Below are 24066 nucleotides of genomic sequence, written 5' to 3'. Positions count from 1 at the left end.
CAACCATTCTTAACGTAAATTGTTATTTTAGACAACAATTCATCGCTTTTTGTATGCTCCTTGATCTCAGATATGCGTAACGGTTGTAACTTTTGTTCTAGATCTGCATACGCTGTTAAAACAAAATCTGATTGCAATTCTTCAGGTAGTGGTAATCTTGACAAAGCGTCTGCTATTGGAACCTTCTTAGAATACACTATTTCGTAATTCATAGATGCCATGAATATTTTCCACCTCTGCCAACGTGCATTGTGTTGCATTGGCACTGGTGTATTAGAATCAAGCAAAGATTTCGCAGTCGTTGAATCAGTGTATATTGTAAATTTTTGACCTGCCAGATATAAGTAAAAATGTTTCACAGACGAAACAATGGCTAATGCCTCTCTTTCTCCCTGACAGTAATTCTTCTGAGCAGGTGAAAGTGTAGCTGAAAAACACGCCACTGTTCGATGTTCGCCATTTATCTTGTGCCCTAATCGTCCTCCAACACCGTAGCAAGAACTATCCGTTTCTAGGATTATTTCTTTTGAAGGATCGAAAGGAATTATAGCAGGTGTCTGAACAATCTTATCTTTAACAGCCTTAAATTCCGATATACATTGATTAGACCACAACCATTTTTCGCCTTTCCTCAGAAGTCGATATAGGTGTGGTATTGTAGATGACAAGTTGTGTAGAAAACGACTTTGAAATGCAACCATCCCTAAGAAACTTTGCAGTTGTACCTTATCCTTTGGCTCTGGACTTTCTAAAATAGCACGCACATGCTTTTCAGTTGGTGTGATTCCATTTGCCGTGAAACGTCTTCCTAAGTAAATCACTTCTTGCACTAGGAATTCAGATTTACTTAAATTGACTTTAACATTATAATCTTTAAAGCGCTCCAGAACTTGTTTTGTTCTTAGGAAACATTCTTGTAGACTATCTCCAGAAATGATAACATCATCAATAAATGCTGCAACTCTTTCCAATCCTGTTAAAATTGAATCAATTACCTGTTGGAAAAGCTGAGACGAAACATTTGTACCAAATGGTAAACGTTGCATTCTGTACAATTGAGAATCATAATTTAAACACAATATGTTTTGTGAGTCTGGATGCAAACTAACTTGTAAAAATGCTGAACGTAAATCAAGCCTGGTGTAGTACTTTCCTATTTTAACTTTTTGTAAAATATCAGGAAAGTCTGGTAGAGGATACACTAAACCATCGGTTTGAAAATTGACCGTCTTCGAGTAATCTACACAGATACGTATAGAATTATTTGATTTCTTAACTGGCACAATAGGACTTGCCCATTCTGAATGTTCTATAGGTGCTATAATATTCTGCTTACACATATTATCTATTTCTTCTTTTATTTGATCTCGTAATGAATATGCTATTCTGTACGCTTTCCTGAACACAGGCCTAGCATTCTTCTGTAAAGGTATTGATACCTTGAAATCTTTAATGGGTGTACTAATATCCTCATTAAACAATTCTGCAAAAGATGTCAGTAATTGTGAACGACAGTCTTCAATGTTCATTTGTTTTACATTACTTGAATTATGTACGTCAGCTTTATGTTTCTTCAGAATCATGACTTTGCTAGTTTGCCCTTGCACATTTGATGTTCGTGAACATTCACCCACGTCATGAATCTTCTGTACATGTACCTTTGGAGTATCCATTATGCCTGAACGCTGAATTTTCGAACAAGCATCTGGTAGCGAATCTTTTGATTCTAGACCTAAGCATGCATGTGTAGAATCTTCCTTTTGAACATAATCAGTTTCAGGAAACTCATTTAGAAGTTTGCTGCGCCAATCACCAAATAATATGTTCATTCCAACTCTACCAATTAATATATTTGTATTGATATTATCGCCAACAACAAAAGGCATCATGTACATTTTGCCATGATAGTAAAGTTTTAAGTTTAATTGGCCTAATAAACACAATCTTTCACCTGATATCGACGTATATGAATTTAATAACGGACTCAGTGTGAAGTTGCCAATAAGATTAGTTAACAAATCTTTTGAAATGAAATTAGCAAAACTACCAGAATCGACAATAGCTTCTAACGATTGGTCTTGTATTATAATATCAATGTACAAAGGTAAACGTTCATTTCTCAATGAAATCTGATCAGCTGCGTGTTGCAAATTAGAAATAGATTCGTTTACTTTCTTATTGTACATTTGTTGCGTGTTTGTAGTAAAGAAAGTATATGCACTATCTTCTTGCACAGAGAATAAGCTATGTTGAGAATGGTATTCTCCATAACCATTAGCTTTGGTATCCAAATTACTGTTCCTCATTTCACAATTTTCTTTATACATACTAGATAAATTGACTGCAGGTTCCTTGCATTGTTTATTTCTATCAAAACATGCAGCCAAGAAATGTCCTTTCTTCTTACAGAAACTGCAAATAGCATTGAATGCAGGACAGTTCTCTTTGAATGTACAACCTAACCTTGCACAGCGCTTACATTTTATATCCTTTGCCTGATTTTGCCCTGATACAAATTTTTGGCTCAATGCAGTATGTGGTTTAGATTGTGGCATGCCTTTGTATGCATTATTTGTTCCGAATCTTGATTCTCTTGTATCTTGTTGATTCTTTGAAAAATGAGCTTTAGCAAACGAATTGTTTGTACCGAATCTACGTGAGCCTTGTATTTGTTTATTTTCACCTACCAAAAATGCATTTTGATTGACTTTATTTTTATTTGTGCGTATTATCTCATGTTGGAGTACTACATCACAAACCTTTTCGAATGTGTTGGGCATGTCTGACAGTAATCTATCTTTTAGTATACTATCGGGTAGTCCAAACACAAGTTTTTCTCTAAGACGAGTGTCTAATTCATCTGTTGTAAACTCACAAGTTATTGCAGCAACTTTTAAACGATTTATGTACGATGTAGCTGTCTCACCTTGCTCTTGCTTTATTTGCATAAAAGCGAATCGTTGAATCCATTTATTAACTTGTGGTGCATATATTTTTCTCAATGTAGCAAAGAGTTCCTCCAAGGTGCAATCTTGTGGATCCTTTGGACTTAATCTGTGTTCCAGCTCTTGATATGGTAAACTACCGATTACAGAAATAAGAGTAAACACTCGTTTCCTTTCTTGTATATCGTTAGCCTCAACAAAAGCCTTGAATCTTTTAATATACGAATTTATATCCTGGCTTGGGTCATAAGCCTCAAATGCAGGTATAAAACTTATGTGTTTTTCCATACTGGCTCACTTGGACTTAATTACTATAATTCTACTTACAGTAGTAATTATTTATCTTCTTTAATCCTCGTCGCCATTTTGTTATGTCCTAATATTTATGACATAAACAGAAATAATTATCTCAAGATTGGAACTTCATAATTAATATATTAAAACTTGTAACAAGGTGGATTACATGATTAAAACTTAAACATCCATAAGACATAATAACAAAATGCATAATCGTTGCTATGCACAGACTATGTACATTGGCCATAACTGCTAGTTCACCACATACAATAATGTATTTATATATCACATATTTTATTTGTAACGAAAGTGACCGTTGTCTGACACTAATAAGGGATATGATCCCTAACGCATTCGTTGCTTTCTTCCAGCGTGCCCACCACTCTTCTTCTCTTTTCTCCAACTGTTTTCTCTTGTACCTCACATTTTCTTGTTGTTGCTTAATTTCTGGAGGGCAGTGTATATCTATATGCCATCCAAATGCACTTCATTTTAAACTTCTTTTTCCAGAGACAATAGCAAGCGAACGTATCTTTCACCAGAATTACTCCTTCAATTGCCGTTTTTATAAAACTAAACGCGCGGCCATGAAATTAGGCGGGTGGCAGAAGTTCGCGATGTTGCCACGTCGGAGCACAACCCCTTGTGTTCAGAGGTTTAAGAGAATGAATGTAGAGTTGGTCTTTGTAATCCATGTGATACAAACTAACATTATTTGCTCGAAAGGTCAGGGATGATACAAAAGTGCCCCGGAGAGAGGTCGGTCTGACGCTCGAACTAGGCAACGCAGCCCGGTTGACGTTGCCATCCACTGTGCGGGAACCAGCGACTTTTGCCCCGCTCTCGCTTTGCTTTTCCCATATGTGGAACCAGCTCAATTCTGTCCAGCCGCCTATTTTCATGGCCGTGCGCTTAGATGCGTTGTCTGCAATACCAACGCGAAAAGGTTTAGTGAGAAACCAGATTTATATTGTTCGAGGATCCATAATTCAATTTGTACTCGCCTCTGAACAAATCTGGTTCGAGTCACGATCTGGGCAGACATAGGTGTTCTTTGTGAGTGCCCCTTCATCAATTTCATTTAATTATCACTCATCCTTATCGTCGCGATTAGAGAAAAGCGACGCCAATTAACATGAGTACAAATACATTCTCTCTCTCTTTTTTTTTAGTCTGAAGAACGTAGCTCGTTTTCAAGACTAGCCTACGGATTTTGCATGCCTCGGTAAAGATTTTTCAAAAATAGGTTTCGTATTGTAGAACCACTCGGATAATCTAAATTTTGAACTTGTATCTATTTGGAATTCTTGTAGAAGATAGAGAAGAATATAGTACGCATTGCTGTTTAGGTATGTTTTTTTTTAAAGTCCACTTATGCTCAGATAAACTAATCGAGAGTGTTGATCTTAGAGTGTGCATTGTGCCTGCGCCGGAGATCAAATCCGGGAACCGTTAATTACAAGGCGGGCATTACTACCACGCCATCGGAGAGAGTCGTTTAGATATTTGTAGAGGACTTATGTTGACATAAGCCTATTTTATCTGTTATAATTAGCCGATCTATTCAAAGGAGAAGCAATCAAAACTACGGTATATATATTCTATACAAGAGTATCAGCTGCGTGATTTTTGAAACGAAATGTTTTTAATAATTGTTTTTTAAACTGGTCACGCTGCTTGTTACGCTAACCACTCCACAATGGAGACCAGCAAGAAGAATCACTTTATGCTGACGAGTAGGTCTACTGAACATACGATATGTAGTACATTGTGTCTATTCACAATTTTTTTTCATTTCGGGAGAAAAGCTACTATATGCAGTTGTAGACAAGGGATCCAAGCATAAGCTCACTGGCCCGCTCACCACCCCCACCCCTACCCAGGGTGCCCATACCCCCAAAGTCCATGACGCACTCGCACCCAAAAAGATAGAACTTCCCTCCCCCCGTTTATGCCGAATTAATTACTCAAATTATTTTTGTCAGACAAAATTTGCGGATGTAATACTAGAGGTGCAACCACGAATTTTTGTCGGGGGGGGCAACGTACCAATAATAATAATAATGGCTTTATTATTAGTGGTAGTAGTAGTATTAAAGACGTTATTATCCTCATAAATTACGCAAAAAGGGGGTAAATGTCTATGCTAAAGCATTTGTTTGGAACAAACTAATTATTTGAATAGTTTTTCAACAAAATTTCACATTAGTTAATAATGGAAAACAAGGACACAAACTGTATTTTTGAATGGCAGAAAATGAATGATAAATGCATTCCTAAGATAAGTACATGTGTAACTTTCATGTACAATATATTCAACATGAGCGACATAAAATAAGAAAATACTTATTCAACAAGCTAACACTAAATTGTGTACGTATTCAAAGCTTATTCAATACAAATACACAACACATATTATTTAAATACGTTACATTACAGAAAACAAGCACATTGCAAACGAAGCGAGCAAGAAAATTTTTAGATCCAATTTTTCCAATTGAAAACAATATTGATTTAATAGGGCGCAAATAATTTCACTGGACGCCATGGCATTCTGTCTTTTACAACTTTTTTTTAGATCATTCGGCGCCCATGGCCGACTCCCGCCGCCCCTAAAGCTCTGAACTTGACGAAAACGAGAAAAGCAGATAATGCGAGCGAAGCAAGCAAATAAATTTTACAAAATGAATTTTTATTTGCATAAAATTTGAAATCGAAGCGGGTAATTGCTCCTCTGTGCCCCCCTGCAGGTTCCCTTGGCCGTCAATGTTTGCTTCTCCCTTATTTGCCCTTAATAAGGCGCAAATAATTTCACGGGTGCCTAGGCATTCTCTCTTTCACAACTTTTTTCATTTAGATCATTCGGCGCCCATGGCAGACTCCCGCCGCCCCTAAAGCTCTGAACTTGACGAAAACGAGAAAAGCAGATAATGCGAGCGAAGCAAGCAAGAACATTTTACAAAATGAATTTTTATTTGCACAAAATTTGAAATCGAAGGGGTAATTGCTCCTCTGTGCCCCCCCCCCTTCCTGCAGGTGCCCTTGGCCGTCAATGTTTGTCCCCCTAGAATTGACTTCCGTCGAAGGTTGGGGGCAATGACCCCTGCCCCCTCTGTGGTTGCGTCACTGTATAATACAGACATATTTAAACAATATATGTTTACTTTAGATACTTTAGGCTCACTGCCATTGTTAGTCAACCTTATTCTGCACAGTTTGTCTGCTCGACTAACCTTGTATTAATATGCGAATACCACGCCCCTCTCCTTCCAAACCGATTCTAAAGGCATAAGAAGTGGTGTTTCAACCTTATCGTCGCAATCACCCACAGGTAGATAGAAAGACTATACATAATAACCAAAACTAAAAATCAATAACAAGTCAATCAAACGATACGATCCCCCCATTTTTGTGTGAAGATACATAGAATTGGTATAAAATTTTGTCCCCCCCCCAAAAATTCCCATTATTCAGGCTGAAATCTCAGTCTGGAACGATGGGAAGAGAGTCGCATCCAGAGTGATTTGAAGGTGTATTTAGGAAACACCTGCGATGAAGAATGCCTTTATCTTAATAGGCCAAAAATGATAATTCTCCTCTAGGACCTATGGAGTTCACCGGAAGAAGTGTTAAATTTGGTTTCAAGAATGCAGACACACAACTGCCTGCAGAATGACCAAAACAGCTGGAACGCCTGAAATGTTTGCAACACATAGCGACAGCAAGAATTGATACAGCCGAATAGCAGGGACGAATTACAGAAAGAAGTAGCTAGCTATTATGTTCTGTAATAACCCGGACACTCGATCCAAGTAGTGTATCCTATGACACATCCAGCGACGTACTATATAGATTGATATTTTGGTGCACTCAACTGTTGTGTATGTGTAAAAAATTCAAATTGAAAACTACCCGTTCCCTAATGGGTTGGACATCAATTTTCCTGCTGGCGACATTTTTAACGTTCCTAAATGTGATTCGAGTGCAGTCATTATCTGCCCATGGTGCGCGACTCAGTTGTTTCCAGTCCTTGCAGCTCTCAACACTTTGCCATGAAGTGGACCGTGGTGTGTATGACACTTTTCACTATTGTATATTGCGTCTTTCTTAATGACATGCATGCTGTTCTTCGTGTAATTATGCATCTATCGAACCTCTGTAAAGAAGTTGTCTTGCTGTAGTTAGTCTCCTGATATTTGGTTGCATAAATTCTCATTTTATTGCTATGGGGCTGGGAAAGAGGTTACTCGCTCTCTAGAATCCTGCTCTTGCAACATTCATTCGCAAGTTATTATATATAGTAAGTAATATTGGATTTACACGAACTATTTCTGTTTTAACTGCTTCTGTTCGTATGCACGTACTCATTGAATCCTCTCTGTCCCTTTCTTATCCTTTATTTCTCTATTTGTCACTTTCAGTGCACATTATTTGCAAGGCTCCTTGGTCTTTTTGTACACGATACTTGTGGAAAGTTGTCTCCTGTACCCTAATCTGTTCTTGGCTATCGTTTTGATTGTGGAGTTGCTTCAGTCTTTGTTGCTGAATGGCTAGCGTAGAGCACACAAAAGCCCGGGTGGATCCTAAGCAAGGCATGGATGCTTCATTGTGATAACTTCCATTTATTTCATAAATTCATTATTTTCATTGTCGAATTTAATTTAAAGAGGTGTAAAAAAGACAGCATAAACCAGTGCTCGGTGTGTGTGTGTGTGGGAGGGGGGAAGGGGACTGCAAAAGCTGTCTCATTGACATCATCTTAAACATAAGAACACCCCCCAGCTGTCCTCAAGGTTCAAGCTAACACCGGTGGGGATGTAGAAGAATCATAAATTTTTCTTGTAAGAAATTATAATTATTTCTTGTAATAATTTATTCAATACAATTTATTGACTTTGTTACTTAGATAAAATACCGTGAACACTTGTAGTTCTTTTCGTTCTACTTTTCCTATTCTTAATTCAGCTCCACCGTGCTCCTTTTAGCACAGATCAGTCAGTGAACGTCAGTCAGGAAGGCAGTTCTAGTGATCATAATCTTTCTTAGTGCAATAATGGAGCCTCTTTCATCGGTTAAGATTCTGGGTTTCGTTTCTTTGCATTGTATTCGTGTATTTTGTAGAAATCAAAGACGCAGCGTAATTGAATCGCTCGAGATAGGCTGTTTCAACCACTGCTAACGGTCCGCCTTCGTAAGTGGTTGTGACTATAGATCAAGGGTGTCCAATTTTGATTTAATTATGTGCAGAGCCAGTAACTACTTGAGCTATGGTCGCGGGGTCCTATTACGTTTTATTTACATTAAAGATAAGACCTCAAAATGAAATGACAGGTTTTATTAGTATTAAAGTGGCCCACATAAAGAACCTCGAAGAGCGGGATGTAGCCCACGGGCAGTAGTTAGGACAGCCCTGTTGTAGATAATGGCTTGATTATGATCGCAAAAGCAAGCAATTCTACGAACGCTAGTTTGATAGCTCCTTCCAACAACTTTACGTATACAATATACCTTATTAATGCCAAAGGAAATTAATATCATTATCGCCCATATATTCACTTTGTGGAACTTCCATATTATCATTTCGAAGTTTAGTTGCAAAATTGCCGGCCTCCGTGGAGGACTGATTATCACAGCGTGCTATGACGCCAGGAGTTCCCGGTTCGAATCCCAGTCGACGCATGCGTGTTTTCTGAGAGTGTCCCTTCATCAATTTGATCATATCATCACTCATCCTCATGAGTGATGAGGATGAGTGATATGATGAAATTGATGAAGGGACACTCACAGAAAACACCCATGCCCAGGACGAGATTCGAACCCGGAGGTATGAAAATTTCTTCGAAGGATTATAATTCGAAGTTTGGTGACTGATACCATGCTAATGTGTGAATTGCGACCAATATTTTTCACATGCAACGTTTGATGGGTTTGGGAATAACTGTCCCTATTTTAGAGGTTTATAATCTTAGTTAGCAACACTAGCAGTCCCCAATTTTGTCAACAGGTGGAAAGTACTTACCATAGCACCGCATGGAAAATCATAAGTCATAATTTTGGCCCCGAAGTATCACTTTTGAAATCATTCATCCCTAGTTGCACCTAGCCACCCAGGTTTGATTTGCGCAAACTCCTTTCTCATCGTCATCGTCATGTTGCCTGGCGTAACATTTTCCTTCCAACGGTATAATTATATTGTTTCTGAAACAGGAGGGGCAGCAGGGACACAAGCTTCAGACTTATAATAGTTTTGTAAATGTCCTGCGCCAGTAAAGTGATTTTTCGAAAATTCCCCTCTTCCCGAAAAACCGCTACGGAATTTAAAATTCTGTAAAATTACATCTATTTACAATTCCTTTGAGAGCATTGAATTGAATCTTCGTGTGGTTTCCTTTCACTGTTTTCTGAATACCTGTGACAGTAAGTAGATTTCCAGCGCAAAGAAAGTAGTAGTGAAAAAATTGTACTCCCTCTGTCCCATAATTATAGTCCGGTATGCCAAAATTGTGACTTTTTATTTATGTTCTTTTGGATACTTGATCGGCCAATTTGTACTGATCCTTGAGTAATAAAGTTGTGCGACTCATTCCCGTGTTTAATTTTCTTCTTCTGCCGTGTTTAATTTTCTTCTTCTGTATACACCAATGTCACAGTTTGCCTATCGGACAATTATTATGGGACAACAAACAAAAGTGTACCGGACGATAATTATGGGACAGAGGGAGTAGCAAACTGCTTTGCTTTCGCAGGCCAAACATCCATCGCTGCACAAGGATTAAGGTACGTTCTCTTGCATTCCTTCTTCCTCTGTGCCTTTCGACGCACAAGAACAAGGCACCGTGCTTACGATTGCATGGGGGGGGGGGGGGTCAAATGAATCATATATGGATGCTTTGAGATGTGCCTAATTACAGATGAAACGCTCAGCATGCAAATTAACGACGGCGATTTGTTTTAGACGTGTCTTCATTGCAGACCAACAATTCCATATAAGGCAAAGAAAGCGATGTGGGGTCTGAAAACTATAATCAAGCCCCATTACGGGGATTATCAAAGCTCTCCTTGGTAAAGAGATACAGCTCTGCAAAAAAGAGATAATATCTTCAGTAGTCTTACGTCCAGCATCGGCAAACAATAATATTGTGTTTTTGTTCAGTGTGGAGACCGTGTTGAGTATCATGCTGCGTACAGTATAACTGCATTACTAAACACCGTGCCCGTGTTTTTAAAAGCGAGATCTAACTGAGACATTATTTTCTTATCAGTTTATACCATCTGCAATGCAGTGTGGGTTAAAAATCAATCGCGAACTCTGCTTTAGGGGAGACTTTCGGGCACAGGAGTTCAGCGCTAGAAACACACTTTTGAGCTTTTGACTAATTGGTTTGACTCATTTTACTTCGCTTTTCTTCCACTTTTGGCAAATTGCGAATATGAGGATGAATGATGCGATGAAATTGATAAAGGGACACTCGTAAAGAACACCATGCTCAGGCCGAGATTCGAACCCAGGACCCCAAAAAACAGCAAGCACGGCATCTCAAGTTATTTCCCCCCTGTGTGTGATAGGTTCGACTCCTGGGCAAGGTTTGGGCGCTTGATTGTGTTTTTCTTCATGTATGTCATCCACATTGTCGCGATTAACTAGCGGTATAAAAGCGACGTAAAATAGCCAGGAAATACAGATTAATGTCTTTAATAGTGTCTGCCTACTGCGGTCCGATGCAACAAACAAGAGATACCGAATTTGGGGGAAAGGGAGGAATAGAGGAAAGCGTAAAAAAACAGCAATATTTAAATATCGAAACTGTTCCATCTTGTCTTTTATGTATAGTGGAACCCTCATATTTTTATATATATATTTTTTTAAAATCTGGAAACTTTCATTAATCCATAGAACTCTTAGACTGGCAGAAAGTTCGTTTTCCTCAAGTGTATTAAATTGTATTCGCTATTTGTATGAATCAATTTGCCAAAGTTTATTCAAATTCTAATCGCTCACTGAAAGCTTATTATAATCGCATTGAAGTTCAATTGCTGACCGCGTGAATCCTGCGCAAAACTACATTTTGTGATGAACCGATTGTTGGTGTTGAACCGAAATCCTAAACTACCTTAGCTGGACTTCTTACTCTAAGTATCGTTATTTAATGCATATTATGCAGTATAAGCGTATCTAGCGAGAGCAGAATTTTCTTATTGTGCCGGTTATCTTGGAAATATCCACACACATCGAACACCCTCCAAAATTTTCTTTATCCTTCTAAAAGTTCGTACAAATTCCTGTTTTATAATCATTTTGTACCAAGTTTACCAGTGGCAAATTAATCTAGAACCGGGCTGACCTTTTGGTTTTAGAGCGTGTCCCCGATTTTTGTCCAATGTTTGTGTCCTCATTTGTCTGATGTCCTTCCAGAAAAATATGGTCCTCAGATGTCCCAGAAAGACATTTCTCTCCCTTTATTACACCCCATTCTTTTTTACTAAATCAACCATTTGCAGTTATGTGTCAATCAAATAAAGTTACATTCTGTGTACGATATTCCCTAATATACAAAGGAATGTCGTGTACAGTCAGACACAATAAAAATGGGATCCTGCAATGTGTGTGGTCCAATTCTACGTCGATCAACCGATTTCAATAGCAACTTTTTAATGGAAAGTTCTGCTATCGCCGTAAAGTTAGGCAACAAACATAACGCAGTGCGTGGAAGCCAGTATTTCAGGATCTAATCCCTTTCTTGTTTCCGGTGACCACACTTTTCCAATATTGAAAAATAATAGGTTTCGCTGGGGGGCGTCGATCCACTGAAAGGGTGATGGGAGCTATTTCCCCTCCAAGATACCACGTTTTTTCGCTATTTTTTTATTTAGCATTGCTTCTGTGCCAGTTTTGACTTATTTCGACGATTACGATGAGGAGGATATTGATGAACGGATGCTTACAAATATACACTCGTGCCAGGCTGGGACTTTAACCTGGAACATTCGTCGGCGATGTTCTCCCAGTGATAATGCAGTACTCTAGAAATATTTACGTTTCTTTGTTTATCCGTTCACTTTAACGCTTCAATAGAAAATAATTTAATAAAAATGAAACACGTAATGATCATCCATTTGAACGCAGGAGTCGTATTTTTGGAAGAAGATTCACTAATCTCTAGAACATGTAGGTCAACCTGGTTCCTGTTTATAGAATTATACGTATATTGTTTAAGTAGAACAATACCAATATGGGTTAGAATATATTATCAGTTTGGTAAGGTATCAGACTGAAATTTACCCGTCCTATGCGTCATTTCTGGACGCCTTCATTCTTGGTCTTTGAGTGCTTGGTTCACGATCACACCATCTACATGTATAAGATTTCTACCTCTCTCCTTTCATCAGGGATAGAAAAATGACGTTAAATAATCAGAAATGTTGTAAAAGTTTTGCTTGTTTTATCTTTGTTGACACTGTATTCTTTTATGTTACAGCTGAAGAGCGTTGGACCGAAATTGGTCCCCTTCTTCAAAACAGTGGCCATTTACTTCGTGCTGTTCATTCCCGTGGATCGACCCTCATGCTTCGCAATGGCTATCAAATGTCTTCCCATAGTCAGCCTCATCGTGTTCGTCCTGTTGCATGGGATGAGTTTGAGTGACGAGTAAGTACCAGTTATCCATTGCATGTCTGGTGTTGGAAATGATAAGTTATGGACACTTCTCTTGCTTCTCAGTGGCAACATTCTTATGCACAAGTGAAAAAAATATATATCCATTTGTTGTTTGTAGAGCATCCATTAAGTTTTAACAAATTGAAATTGATAGTTAAACTCTCATATGATAAATTAATGTGTCACATAGTAAATAAGGCCCGACATACTGCCAAGTTTTCAGCCAGGACACGGACAGGAGCCGTACGGGCACCTTTCCAGTCAGCCAGCCAAGACAGTTACCCTAAATGCGCATTGTTTGTTTAATAGAGAGTCGATTTAAGCATGATTTACGCCACAAAACTTATTTATCGCCCTTTCCCTCCCCGCTTACTATAATCTGGTGAAGACTCCAGGTTTTTTAAGACACGTCTAAACCACTTGTTTGTCAGTTACGTGCCCACATTAATTTCATGTTTTTTTTTATTCTGATACTTGGCGACGTAATTTTACTGATTATTGGTGTGTGAAAGAATCTGAGGGAATCTGTTATTTTTCACTGAAACACAACTGATGGGGTGTTACGAAAGTATGACATCGAGGATGGCGGATTAAGGGGACGGAGGGGGCAATCTGCCCCGAAAGGACTTCCAAAAGCAGGAATAAATCGTGAATTAACAAAAGGGTAAATAAATGTAGTGATGACCCCTTTAGACGTCTAAAAAGGCGATTATCCATCTAGACGTCGAAAATCAAGTGACCACTTCAACAGCGAAACTTCTAAAAGTAACTGCACATCGTCTAATGACATAAATTGGCGTCGGATAGAGCGATCACGTCTAGAACCTGCTTCTAAAACTAAGGACAAACTTTCACTGAACATAACGGGAGTCAGGTAAAAAAAAATCCCCACTCTGGGAGAGAAGGCTGTTAATACCCATTTCCTTCCAGTCACATCGCGCACACAGTAAACTGCTGACGCGTTTTTAAACACCAAATATCAACGTGGCAAAAATTTAGTTTTCATCATAGGCCGAAGAAAAAAAATGAACATCACATCGGAAGAATTTTATTGAACGCCACAAAAGCACGAACGAAGTAAAAGCAAAACTTCTTTTTTTACCCTTTTAGTTTTTCAACTTTCTGACGAAGTGGATAGCTGAGCTGAATGGTTGGATGGTTGCTGAAGTCAAGTGGAGATATATTTTTAAAAAAGCATCGATTGAAGGTTATTTTCATCCAGAGGAATTGAACATTATCCTGATCGTTTATTGTTTATACATCCCTAAATTTCTGTGGGCTTCGACAATATATTGTGGTAATAATTAATTTGGAAGACATGCGGAGTTGGGACATGTCTGAGAATAGAATTTCATTTCAGGAAAATTTCGTGATAGGGAATCATCTAGTGCATTTTCGATACCTATATGCTAAAACGGACTTTGAAGTTAATTTGCAGGAATTATAATCTATACACTTGGTTCACTACTGTAACAATGAGCCCTTCTTGTCTGTATTTTAAGTTCATTTTTAAAACCATTAGTGTCTTGATGAAAACCCCTCCCCAAATAAACTTCATCAGCATTATCCTAGCTCCAAATAGAGTTGAGGTTACAAGTGATATCACATGCGATTTGTGTGTCGGATAAAATCACGCAAACTTAAAATGAATATCGTGTTTGCTGTGGTGTGGAGTAGCAGCGCTATTTTCAGCCAGAGAAATGCTAAGTTTCGTGTCAATCTGTCGCAATCTAGAAATTAATTCAACGCCTGACGTTTCAAGGTCTCTGTCAGTAGGTGAATCGATTACACAAAGGTCAACAATGGTTTTTACAAGGTTGCTGGTTAAGTCGCATGAACTACCTTGTGTGATGTGTATTTTTGATAGCTCTTAATCAGGATTGGTCAACCAAGACTGATTTTGGATCGTATTTTTCATTGTTCGTAATCCTCAATAGAAAAAGGATTTTAAATGATAGATTTATTTTATAAAACGTTTAATATCTCTCGTTGCTATGAGTTAAATTACGCTGACGTTGTTGTAATATTCACATATGCCCAAATAATACTTCTAACGAATGTGAAAATCGAAAGTTGACCTAAAATATGATATAGTGAAGACCACGTGATATATCATCGCATTTGCAAGCCATTTTAAGATAGAAACGTTTAGTGAGAGCGAAAAGATTACGATTATGGAGACGGCACTTTATAATTGGTCCAACGCAAAATTCCATCCTGGCTCTGAAACTATAAGTACGTACTAGGAAGATGAAACTTGTTCACACACACACTCGCACACAAAGAGAATATAAGTGTTTGTGCCTGTTTGCAGAGTTGTGTAAGTTACTTAAAAAGTAAAGTGTTAGCGTTCTTTGTTATGTAACAACAACAAGGACATTTTACTATCTATTTACGCTTAACTATCTGTTTACGCAAGTCTTGTGTTGTTTTCTGTACCGCATATTTTCCAACTGTAACTTCATACGCACAAGCTTAAAAGAACACAACAAAGAATGTTTCGTCCTGAGAAGAAAATCCTCCAGTTCTGAATTTGTTTCTTTCTTTCTATTTCAGTTATTTTGAATCTCTTTTCTGAATCTTAGGTTAATCGTGACGGTGAGGATGAATCATGAAGTGATGAATGAATAGTTGATGGGAAACCATAATGATACATCCATGCAGATTGGGTTCTAACCTGGGACCATGTTACACCTGCGCAGTTCTAAATTTATCAAAGCATGCAAGGTAACTAAGTAACACGTTACTAACGCAAGTGCCGAAAATGTAACACGTTACTCTACAACTCTTTGCGCGCCTGTACAATATATTAATGATAACCATGTGTACATTACAGTGTACAGCTTGTTGAATTCGTCCATAGTCTGATGATGTGAAATGGGTCTCGTTTTTGCTAACGATGACACCATGATAGAAAGTTAAGTGGAATTAATTCGTCACCCTGCCTAATCTTATTTGCAGCTGAAATCTCCGCCAACTGCTGTTAAGGCCCGGCTCTGGAGCGAGAAGAATGAACATGCTATCGCGAGTTACGTTGAGTTTGTTGTTAAACTTCTGACAGTGTACTAAGTTAGAGTGTAAAGTTCCCCCCCCCCCTCCCCGCGCGGATTTTTGCTTGAGAACTTTCAACTTGGGGGCGGAAATTTAATTAATTATCGCTAGATTTTCAGGGGCGACGGCTTCCTATTTTCGATTAACGAACATGCGTAGATGAAATTATTGTTCTGAAAGTTTGCTGCGCAAAGTCAAGAGTCGAATACGTGTCTGGCGCATCAATGTTTCTTGTCATATACACAGAAGTCTAAATGCAGCTATTATAGATACTTTGCTATAGTGAAGGATTTACTACCTTTTCTTTCAGTTTTACGTGGCATAAAAGTTTGTGAATGTACGTGAAGGATGACTCAAGCGCGGCGGCCCAAAACAAGCCTGACGGCAGACCACATTCAAGCAGTCCGGCAGCTGATTCAACAAGATCGACGCATAACTGTGCAGGACACTGAATGCTGTTTATTATTGCACGCTTTTGGACAAAGTTAAGGCAGTCTATAAGTCCAAAAGACGAAGCATCCCCATTCTTCTGCACGAGAACGCGAGACATCATACCGCTCTTTAACTCAAGAAAACATTGCGAAAATTTAGTGGTCTGTGCTGGAAAGCCCTTCCTGTAGCCCTGATATCTCACCGTGTGATTATAATTTGTTTGGACCACTTAAGGAGGCGTTGGGAGGTCAACTTTTCGAGAGCCATGAGGAGATGGAGCTTCTCGTGCAATTGGCTTCGGCATCAACCACCGTCTTTCTATGCCACGGGCATTAAAAAATTACCAATCCGATAGCAAAATTGCTTTGATTGTAGTGGAATATATACAGAAAAATGACTGAATATTTGACTGACTAGTACAAAATAGTGCTTTGCAGACACTGAAAATAATTTTCTGAATTGTTACTATATTTTGTATTAGGTTAGAACTTTTTTGCTATCACGGATAAAATATACGCGATTATCTGCCTTACGGAATCAGTTACATTTTTGTAATTGTTCCAAAGGAAACATCCAGAAAAGTGTGAAAGAATGAATTGCATTTTATCAGTTTACTCTTTCAATGGTTGTTCGAAACCACAGACGGAGAAAGTTCTTGTTTTCAAACCCTTACATAAACAATACACACAGCCTTCGTGGCGAGATCTCCCGAAGACACGCTGAGAGCGTCAAGGTTAAAAATTACGCCGGTTTTTCCCACAACCCCACGCCAATTGGAGCGGGAGCGAAGGGAGGTGAATAGAGCTCTTTGCCTCCAGAAGTCCCGGGACTTCTCCAACGAAATAATTTCGCCCCGCTTCGACCTCACTGAGCGAGATTGCACTTGATGTGGTGGTTTCCTTTTTTCGCGTCTGCCGTTTTGCACCGCGCTGATCCCAGCAATCTGCTATCAAGTTCAATCTCGCCCATTCCTTGCATTTGATTTCGTTAATTTTTCTCGATGCAGATTTCACCACTTCTGCCACTCTGCCCTAAGTGGGGGTCCAGCCTTCTCTTCCTTTATTCCTCTTTTTCCCTTTCTTTCTATTTGTTATTCTTTCCTTCTCTCTATCTTTGTATCAATTTCTCTCTCATTTTTTCTATATTTTCTTTTCTTCCTTCTGAAGATTTCTCAAGCAGGCTATTTGGGTTTGCAGCAGCACCTGCTAAGGCTGTGCCCACCTGGTGTCCATACTCCCCGAGCCTCCACCATCCTCTTTAATCTGCCCAATCTGTGCTATTACCCTCCAAGAAGCAATACCTTTTGAGTAACTTCGGGTAACAAACACTTCCTAACCGCGATCCACATCTACCCTTTTCAGCAACTGTGGCTCTAGTAGACCACCTGTTCTTGTACATTCATGGTCTTTTGGGTTGTAATGATTTCATTGAAAGTCAATTGGTTTGTTACAATCCAGAAATGTCTGTGACTGTACACGGACCACCCATGGTCTCAACACCGGAGACTCCAGGTTAGACTCCCGGGTCTGGGCATGGGTGTTACTTTGTGTCCCTTAATCATTTCATATAATCACCATTTATCCTCGTTGTTGTGTACTTCCAAAAGTGATGATAAAAAATGTACAAAACAAGAAAATATAAATACAAATTTACAGAGCGCTAAAGGTTCGTTATTCAGTCATTAACAATGTATCTGATTTTTTTCCTTATTGAAAAGTGATCAAAAGTCTAGGGTTGACATTTTCGGAAAAGGTATAAGTTAGAGCCTACAATCGCTTTGTAGTTGTAGAGAGCTATTTCCTCTGGAGGCACAAATTTCATTGGCTCAGATCGAATTAAAATATTGTAGGACCACTTCAGAGACACGTTAAGAAATAGAGATATTACAATTATAAACAAACTATTTTAATGTGTGAGAAGTTTGAAATTCCTTGGCTTAGTGATTGATCAATAATCAGAATTACGTAGACATTATTAAAAAAAAAAAAACTGTAGCGGGTAATAAGACCTATTATGCAAACATACAATTATAAAATAGCAACATAAACAGAAAAAATACAAACTCTGATTCAGAAGTTTGGACGTTCACAAAAATAGAAAAACCCTCTGTGTATTCCAAATGAAAATCATCCGGAAAAAAGTTCGACTATTCTATTAAATTATTATATTCTATTCTATTAAAGATCCCTGTACACGTGAAGAAATAAATATCCTGGAAATATCTTGGATTTGTGAAAGCAGTAAGATTAATATTGCCCAGGAAATTTAAAAAAAATGAAAATTTCCGTGTACCAAAAAATGATCCTACAGGAGATGATATATCCCTGAAGAAAAGGAGCAGGTAAAAAGAATAGTTTGTGATGATGTAATATAAGACAGTGTACAGTGCTGGAAGAAGAGAGCAAAAGGTATGGAAGATTGGAGGTGTCTTGTGGAGGAAGCCAAAAGCTTCTTGACGGTAAGGACCACTTATCTTTGGTCTTTTTCGTGTGAGGTGACCTTTATGTTGTATGTAAATATAACCTATTGTTTCCCCCAATTCAGCCGATAACTATTGGTTATTAACGTGCGAATTTTACCTAATTACATGAATATATGCTCTGTACTGCTCCTTAACATCAGATACTGTTATCTGAAATAACCCTGAGATAGCTGTTCCCAAGCATTTGCAAACTCTACTCTTACTTTCGTTTGCAAATACGTCATTTGCAGTAAACTTTCACACTGAAGAATACAAAAGTCAAGAGAATGACTGGGATTTCCCGCTTCCTATCTGGTTAGGCACTGTGCTACCATAGTATTTTATGATCTGCAAGTGCGATAAAGGGAACCATTTGATAAGGTATCCTAAAGAAATCTACATGAAATATTTTCAAGATAAGAATCATTGTCAGAATTACCACAAGATTAAGAGTGATAATGTATCTCTCTCGCTAAGCCGGAAAAGAAACTTTGCATTGAACTGTTTCAAAAGTTTATACTGCAAGCAGTGGTGCGCCTAGAAATCTCGTAAAAGTGAGAGAGACAGGGAATTTGTGACCTAACCTAGTAGTTTGTATTGAGCATTCTTTCATGTATCCCGTGCTCTTTATTTAAAATTAACACAATTGCTAGATATTTCTCCAAGCTTGCTTTATGCTCAACTGCCAAGTCAAGGTATTTATTGATTGATATGAAACGATCTCTACGTCACACATGTTACTTTTACCCACTTCGTCGAAAATTTATTTTAAGGACACACGTTCTAACAAAAAAATACTGGAAAGCAGTTGTCTATAAATATTCTATTTTCTTCAAGATTCGAAATAGTTTAAAAAACGGGGAAAGCAACTATGTTTTGCACACACGTTACAGTACTGCTGTCGGGACAGCTAAATTGGGACTCATGGTCATTCTAAGTAACAATACGTATATTTGTCACATTACATAAAGCTATTGTACTGCAATATATGAGAATTTAAAAATGTTGTAATGTTAAAGGAACAAGTTCAATGCGAGTATAAATATTTGGCATTTATTTTTATATTGTTTTACGACATTTTTGAAAATTCCGCAGTGCTAGGCTAGGCAGAACAAGAAAATTAACTTTTACCTGATCTGATTGGCTGTTTTGTTGCCGGTTGCTTAACTATATGTCGGAAGGTTTATCCTGGTACAGTTTCCGCCACTAAGTGGTCTCTGGCCAAACGTTTGCTTCGTCCAAACCTGGCGGCTAGCTGTGCTGTTGCACAAATCCTTTCAAAGGGCAGTCAAATAAAAATTAGCTATTCAAGCACTTTGAGAGCACAAGAGCCGCGGTAGCTCAGTTGTTAGGGCGTCTGACTACCATGCGAGAGACCCGGGTTCGATTTCCGACAGGGGAGAACCGGGATTTTTTCCACCTGTTCAAGCGGCTCCGGCGCCCACCCAGCGTCGTATAAAGTGGGTACCTGGAGGAAACTATTGGGGTAAAGGCGGCCAGGGGTGTGGTGCTGATCACCTTCGGCCGTGATCAAGAGAGTGTGGGACCCTAACTCCACACTCTCTATACGCCTTCATGGCGTTGTGCAAGGCACAGGGGAGCACTTTACTTTGTTTTGTTTTTTCAAGCACTTCGAGGGCAAATTCTTTTTCGTTTGCCCATCGGTAACACGAACACCTGCTCCCTGTATATCTGTTGACTTCTTCTCCCCTCTGTTATGAATATGACAACGAAGTGTTCAAATTCCCCTCGGGAAAGAGACACTCAGCTAGGGATGGACAGATCCGGATCCTCGCGGATCCGAAATCCGGATCCGGTTGGTTCCGGATCCTACAATTTTTCGGATCCGAATCCGCGGATCCGGAATTTTCACATCCGGATCCGGTACTTTCAGATCCGGATCCAGAACTTTCGGATCCGGATCCAGAATTTTCGGATCCGGATCCGTTTTGCCATCCCACATGCGCTTCTTTGGAAAGTAAGAATCTGTTTATACTCTTAACATATTGTTACCTGCTAATATACATATATATATACATAATATATATATATATATATATATACATAATATATATATATATATATATATATATATATATATATATATATATATATATATATAGATATATATATAGATATATTGTGTGTGCGCGCGTGCGCGATTTGTAATTAATTAATACACATACAAGGGAGGTCTAGGTCTACCCCTCCGATTTCCATTAAACTTGGCAGGTGCATAGAGCCCCCCCCCTCAAATGTCAAGATGAGGAGAAATTGAAGTGGGGATCTGACTCCAAAATCACGTAAATATGGCATAGGAAGAAACAGGGGGCATAGGGCCTCTCTATACACCTGTCAAAAATCATGGGAATCGGAGGGGGACACAGGGGTCAGATGATCCCCACGTCAATTTGTCCTCATCTTGACATTTGAGGTGGGTTTTGCCCCATAAAACAGTTTTTTAGCTGAAACAAAAAAAACACGCATTTCTTCCTTTGGGCCCCTCTATGCACCTGCGAAGTTTCATGAAAATCGGAGGGGGACACAGGGGTCAGATCCTTACTTCAATTTGTCCTCATCTTGACATTTGAGGGGATTTTGCCCCCTAAAACAGTTTTTAGCTGAAACAAAAAAACACGTATTTCTTCCTTTAGGCCCCTCTATACACCTGCCACGTTTCATGGAAATCGGAGGGGAACACAGGGGTCAGATCCCCACTTGAATTTGTCCTCATCTTAACATTTGAGGGGAGTTTGCCCCCTAGAACAGATTTTTAGCCGAAACAAAAAAAACACGTATTTCTTCATTTGGGCCCATTTATACACACACTTGTCAAGTTTCATGGAAATCGGACGAGGACACAGGGGTCAGATCCCCACTTCAATTAAACCTCATCTTGACAATTGAGTGGGTTTTGCCCTGTAAAACTTTATTTTAGCTGAAACAAAAAAACAAGTATTTCTTCCTTTGGGCCCGTTTATACACACACCTGCCAAGTATCATGGAAATCGGAGGGGGACACAGGGGTCAGATTCTCACTTCAATTTGTCCTCATCTTGACATTTGGGGGGTTTTGTCCCCTAAAACAGTTTTTTTTTGCTGAAACAAAAAAAAAACACGTATTTCTTCCTTTGGGCCCGTTTATACACACACCTGCCAAGTATCATGGAAATCGGAGAGGGACACAGGGGTCAGATTCTCACTTCAATTTGTCCTCATCTTGACATTTGGGGGGTTTTGTCCCCTAAAACAGTTTTTTAGCTGAAACAAAAAAAACACGTATTTCTTCCTTTGGGCCCGTTTATACACACACCTGCCAAGTTTCATGGAAATCGGAGGGGGACACAGGGGTCAGATTCTCACTTCAATTTGTCCTCATCTTGACATTTGGGGGGTTGTGTTCCCTAAAACAGTTTTTTAGCTGAAACAAAAAAAAAAAAAAAACACGTATTTCTTCCTTTGGGCCCGTTTATACACACACCTGCCAAGTTTCATGGAAATCGGAGGGGGACACAGGGGTCAGATTCTCACTTCAATTTGTCCTCATCTTGACATTTGGGGGGTTTTGTCCCCTAAAACAGTTTTTTAGCTGAAACAAAAAAAACACGTATTTCTTCCTTTGGGCCCGTTTATACACACACCTGCCAAGTTTCATGGAAATCGGAGGGGGACACAGGGGTCAGATTCTCACTTCAATTTGTCCTCATCTTGACATTTGGGGGGTTTTGTCCCCTAAAACTGTTTTTTAGCTGAAACAAAAAAACACGTATTTCTTCCTTTGGGCCCGTTTATACACACACCTGCCAAGTTTCATGGAAATCGGAGGGGGACACAGGGGTCAGATTCTCACTTCAATTTGTCCTCATCTTGACATTTGGGGGGTTTTGTCCCCTAAAACAGTTTTTTAGCTGAAACAAAAAAGCACGTATTTCTTCCTTTGCGCCCGTTTATACACACACCTGCCAAGTTTCATGGAAATCGGAGGGGGACACAGGGGTCAGATTCTCACTTCAATTTGTCCTCATCTTGACATTTGGGGGGTTTTGTCCCGTAAAACAGTTTTTTAGCTGAAACAAAAAGACACGTATTTCTTCCTTTGGGCCCGTTTATACTCACACCTGCCAAGTTTCATGGAAATCGGAGGGGGACACAGGGGTCAGATTCTCACTTCAATTTGTCCTCATCTTGATATTTGGGGGGTTTTGTCCCCTAAAACAGTTTTTTAGCTGAAACAAAAAAGCACGTATTTCTTCCTTTGGGCCCGTTTATACACACACCTGCCAAGTTTCATGGAAATCGGAGGGGGACACAGGGGTCAGATTCTCACTTCAATTTGTCCTCATCTTGACATTTGGGGGGTTTTGTCCCGTAAAACTGTTTTTTAGCTGAAACAAAAAGACACGTATTTCTTCCTTTGGGCCCGTTTATACTCACACCTGCCAAGTTTCATGGAAATCGGAGGGGGACACAGGGGTCAGATTCTCACTTCAATTTGTCCTCATCTTGACATTTGGGGGGTTTTGTCCCCTAAAACAGTTTTTTAGCTGAAACAAAAAAGCACGTATTTCTTCCTTTGGGCCCGTTTATACACACACCTGCCAAGTTTCATGGAAATCGGAGGGGGACACAGGGGTCAGATTCTCACTTCAATTTGTCCTCATCTTGACATTTGGGGGGTTTTGTCCCGTAAAACAGTTTTTTTAGCTGAAACAAAAAGACACGTATTTCTTCCTTTGGGCCCGTTTATACTCACACCTGCCAAGTTTCATGGAAATCGGAGGGGGACACAGGGGTCAGATTCTCACTTCAATTTGTCCTCATCTTGACATTTGGGGGGTTTTGTCCCCTAAAACAGTTTTTTAGCTGAAACAAAAAAGCACGTATTTCTTCCTTTGGGCCCGTTTATACACACACCTGCCAAGTTTCATGGAAATCGGAGGGGGACACAGGGGTCAGATTCTCACTTCAATTTGTCCTCATCTTGACATTTGGGGGGTTTTGTCCCGTAAAACAGTTTTTTAGCTGAAACAAAAAAACACGTATTTCTTCCTTTGGGCCCGTTTATACACACACCTGCCAAGTTTCATGGAAATCGGAGGGGGACACAGGGGTCAGATTCTCACTTCAATTTGTCCTCATCTTAACATTTGAGGGAGTTGGCCCCTAGAACAGTTTTCTAGCGGAAACAAAAAAAAACACGTATTTCTTCCTTTGGGCCCCTCTAT

The 24066-nt window shown here is 39.2% G+C and overlaps 1 protein-coding gene across 5 annotated transcripts in view; it reads left to right on the top strand.

The window, feature by feature from the left end:
• The window catches only part of LOC146004898 (lysoplasmalogenase TMEM86A), a 106114-nt gene that overhangs the window by 14113 nt on the left and 67935 nt on the right, over positions 1 to 24066 (top strand). For all 5 annotated transcript variants that reach the window (XM_083143956.1, XM_083143932.1, XM_083143928.1 and 2 more), the window contains exon 2: positions 12719 to 12888. In XM_083143956.1, the coding sequence (XP_083000082.1) occupies positions 12719 to 12888 (170 nt within the window). The remainder of the gene's footprint in view (positions 1 to 12718; positions 12889 to 24066) is intronic.

The sequence above is a fragment of the Lepisma saccharinum genome, chromosome 1 (genome assembly GCF_977018435.1).
Source record: "Lepisma saccharinum chromosome 1, izLepSacc3.1, whole genome shotgun sequence".
Taxonomy (NCBI): domain Eukaryota; kingdom Metazoa; phylum Arthropoda; class Insecta; order Zygentoma; family Lepismatidae; genus Lepisma; species Lepisma saccharinum.
The sequence above is the reverse complement of the archived record's forward strand: the minus strand, read 5'-3'. Positions and strand labels throughout refer to the sequence as shown.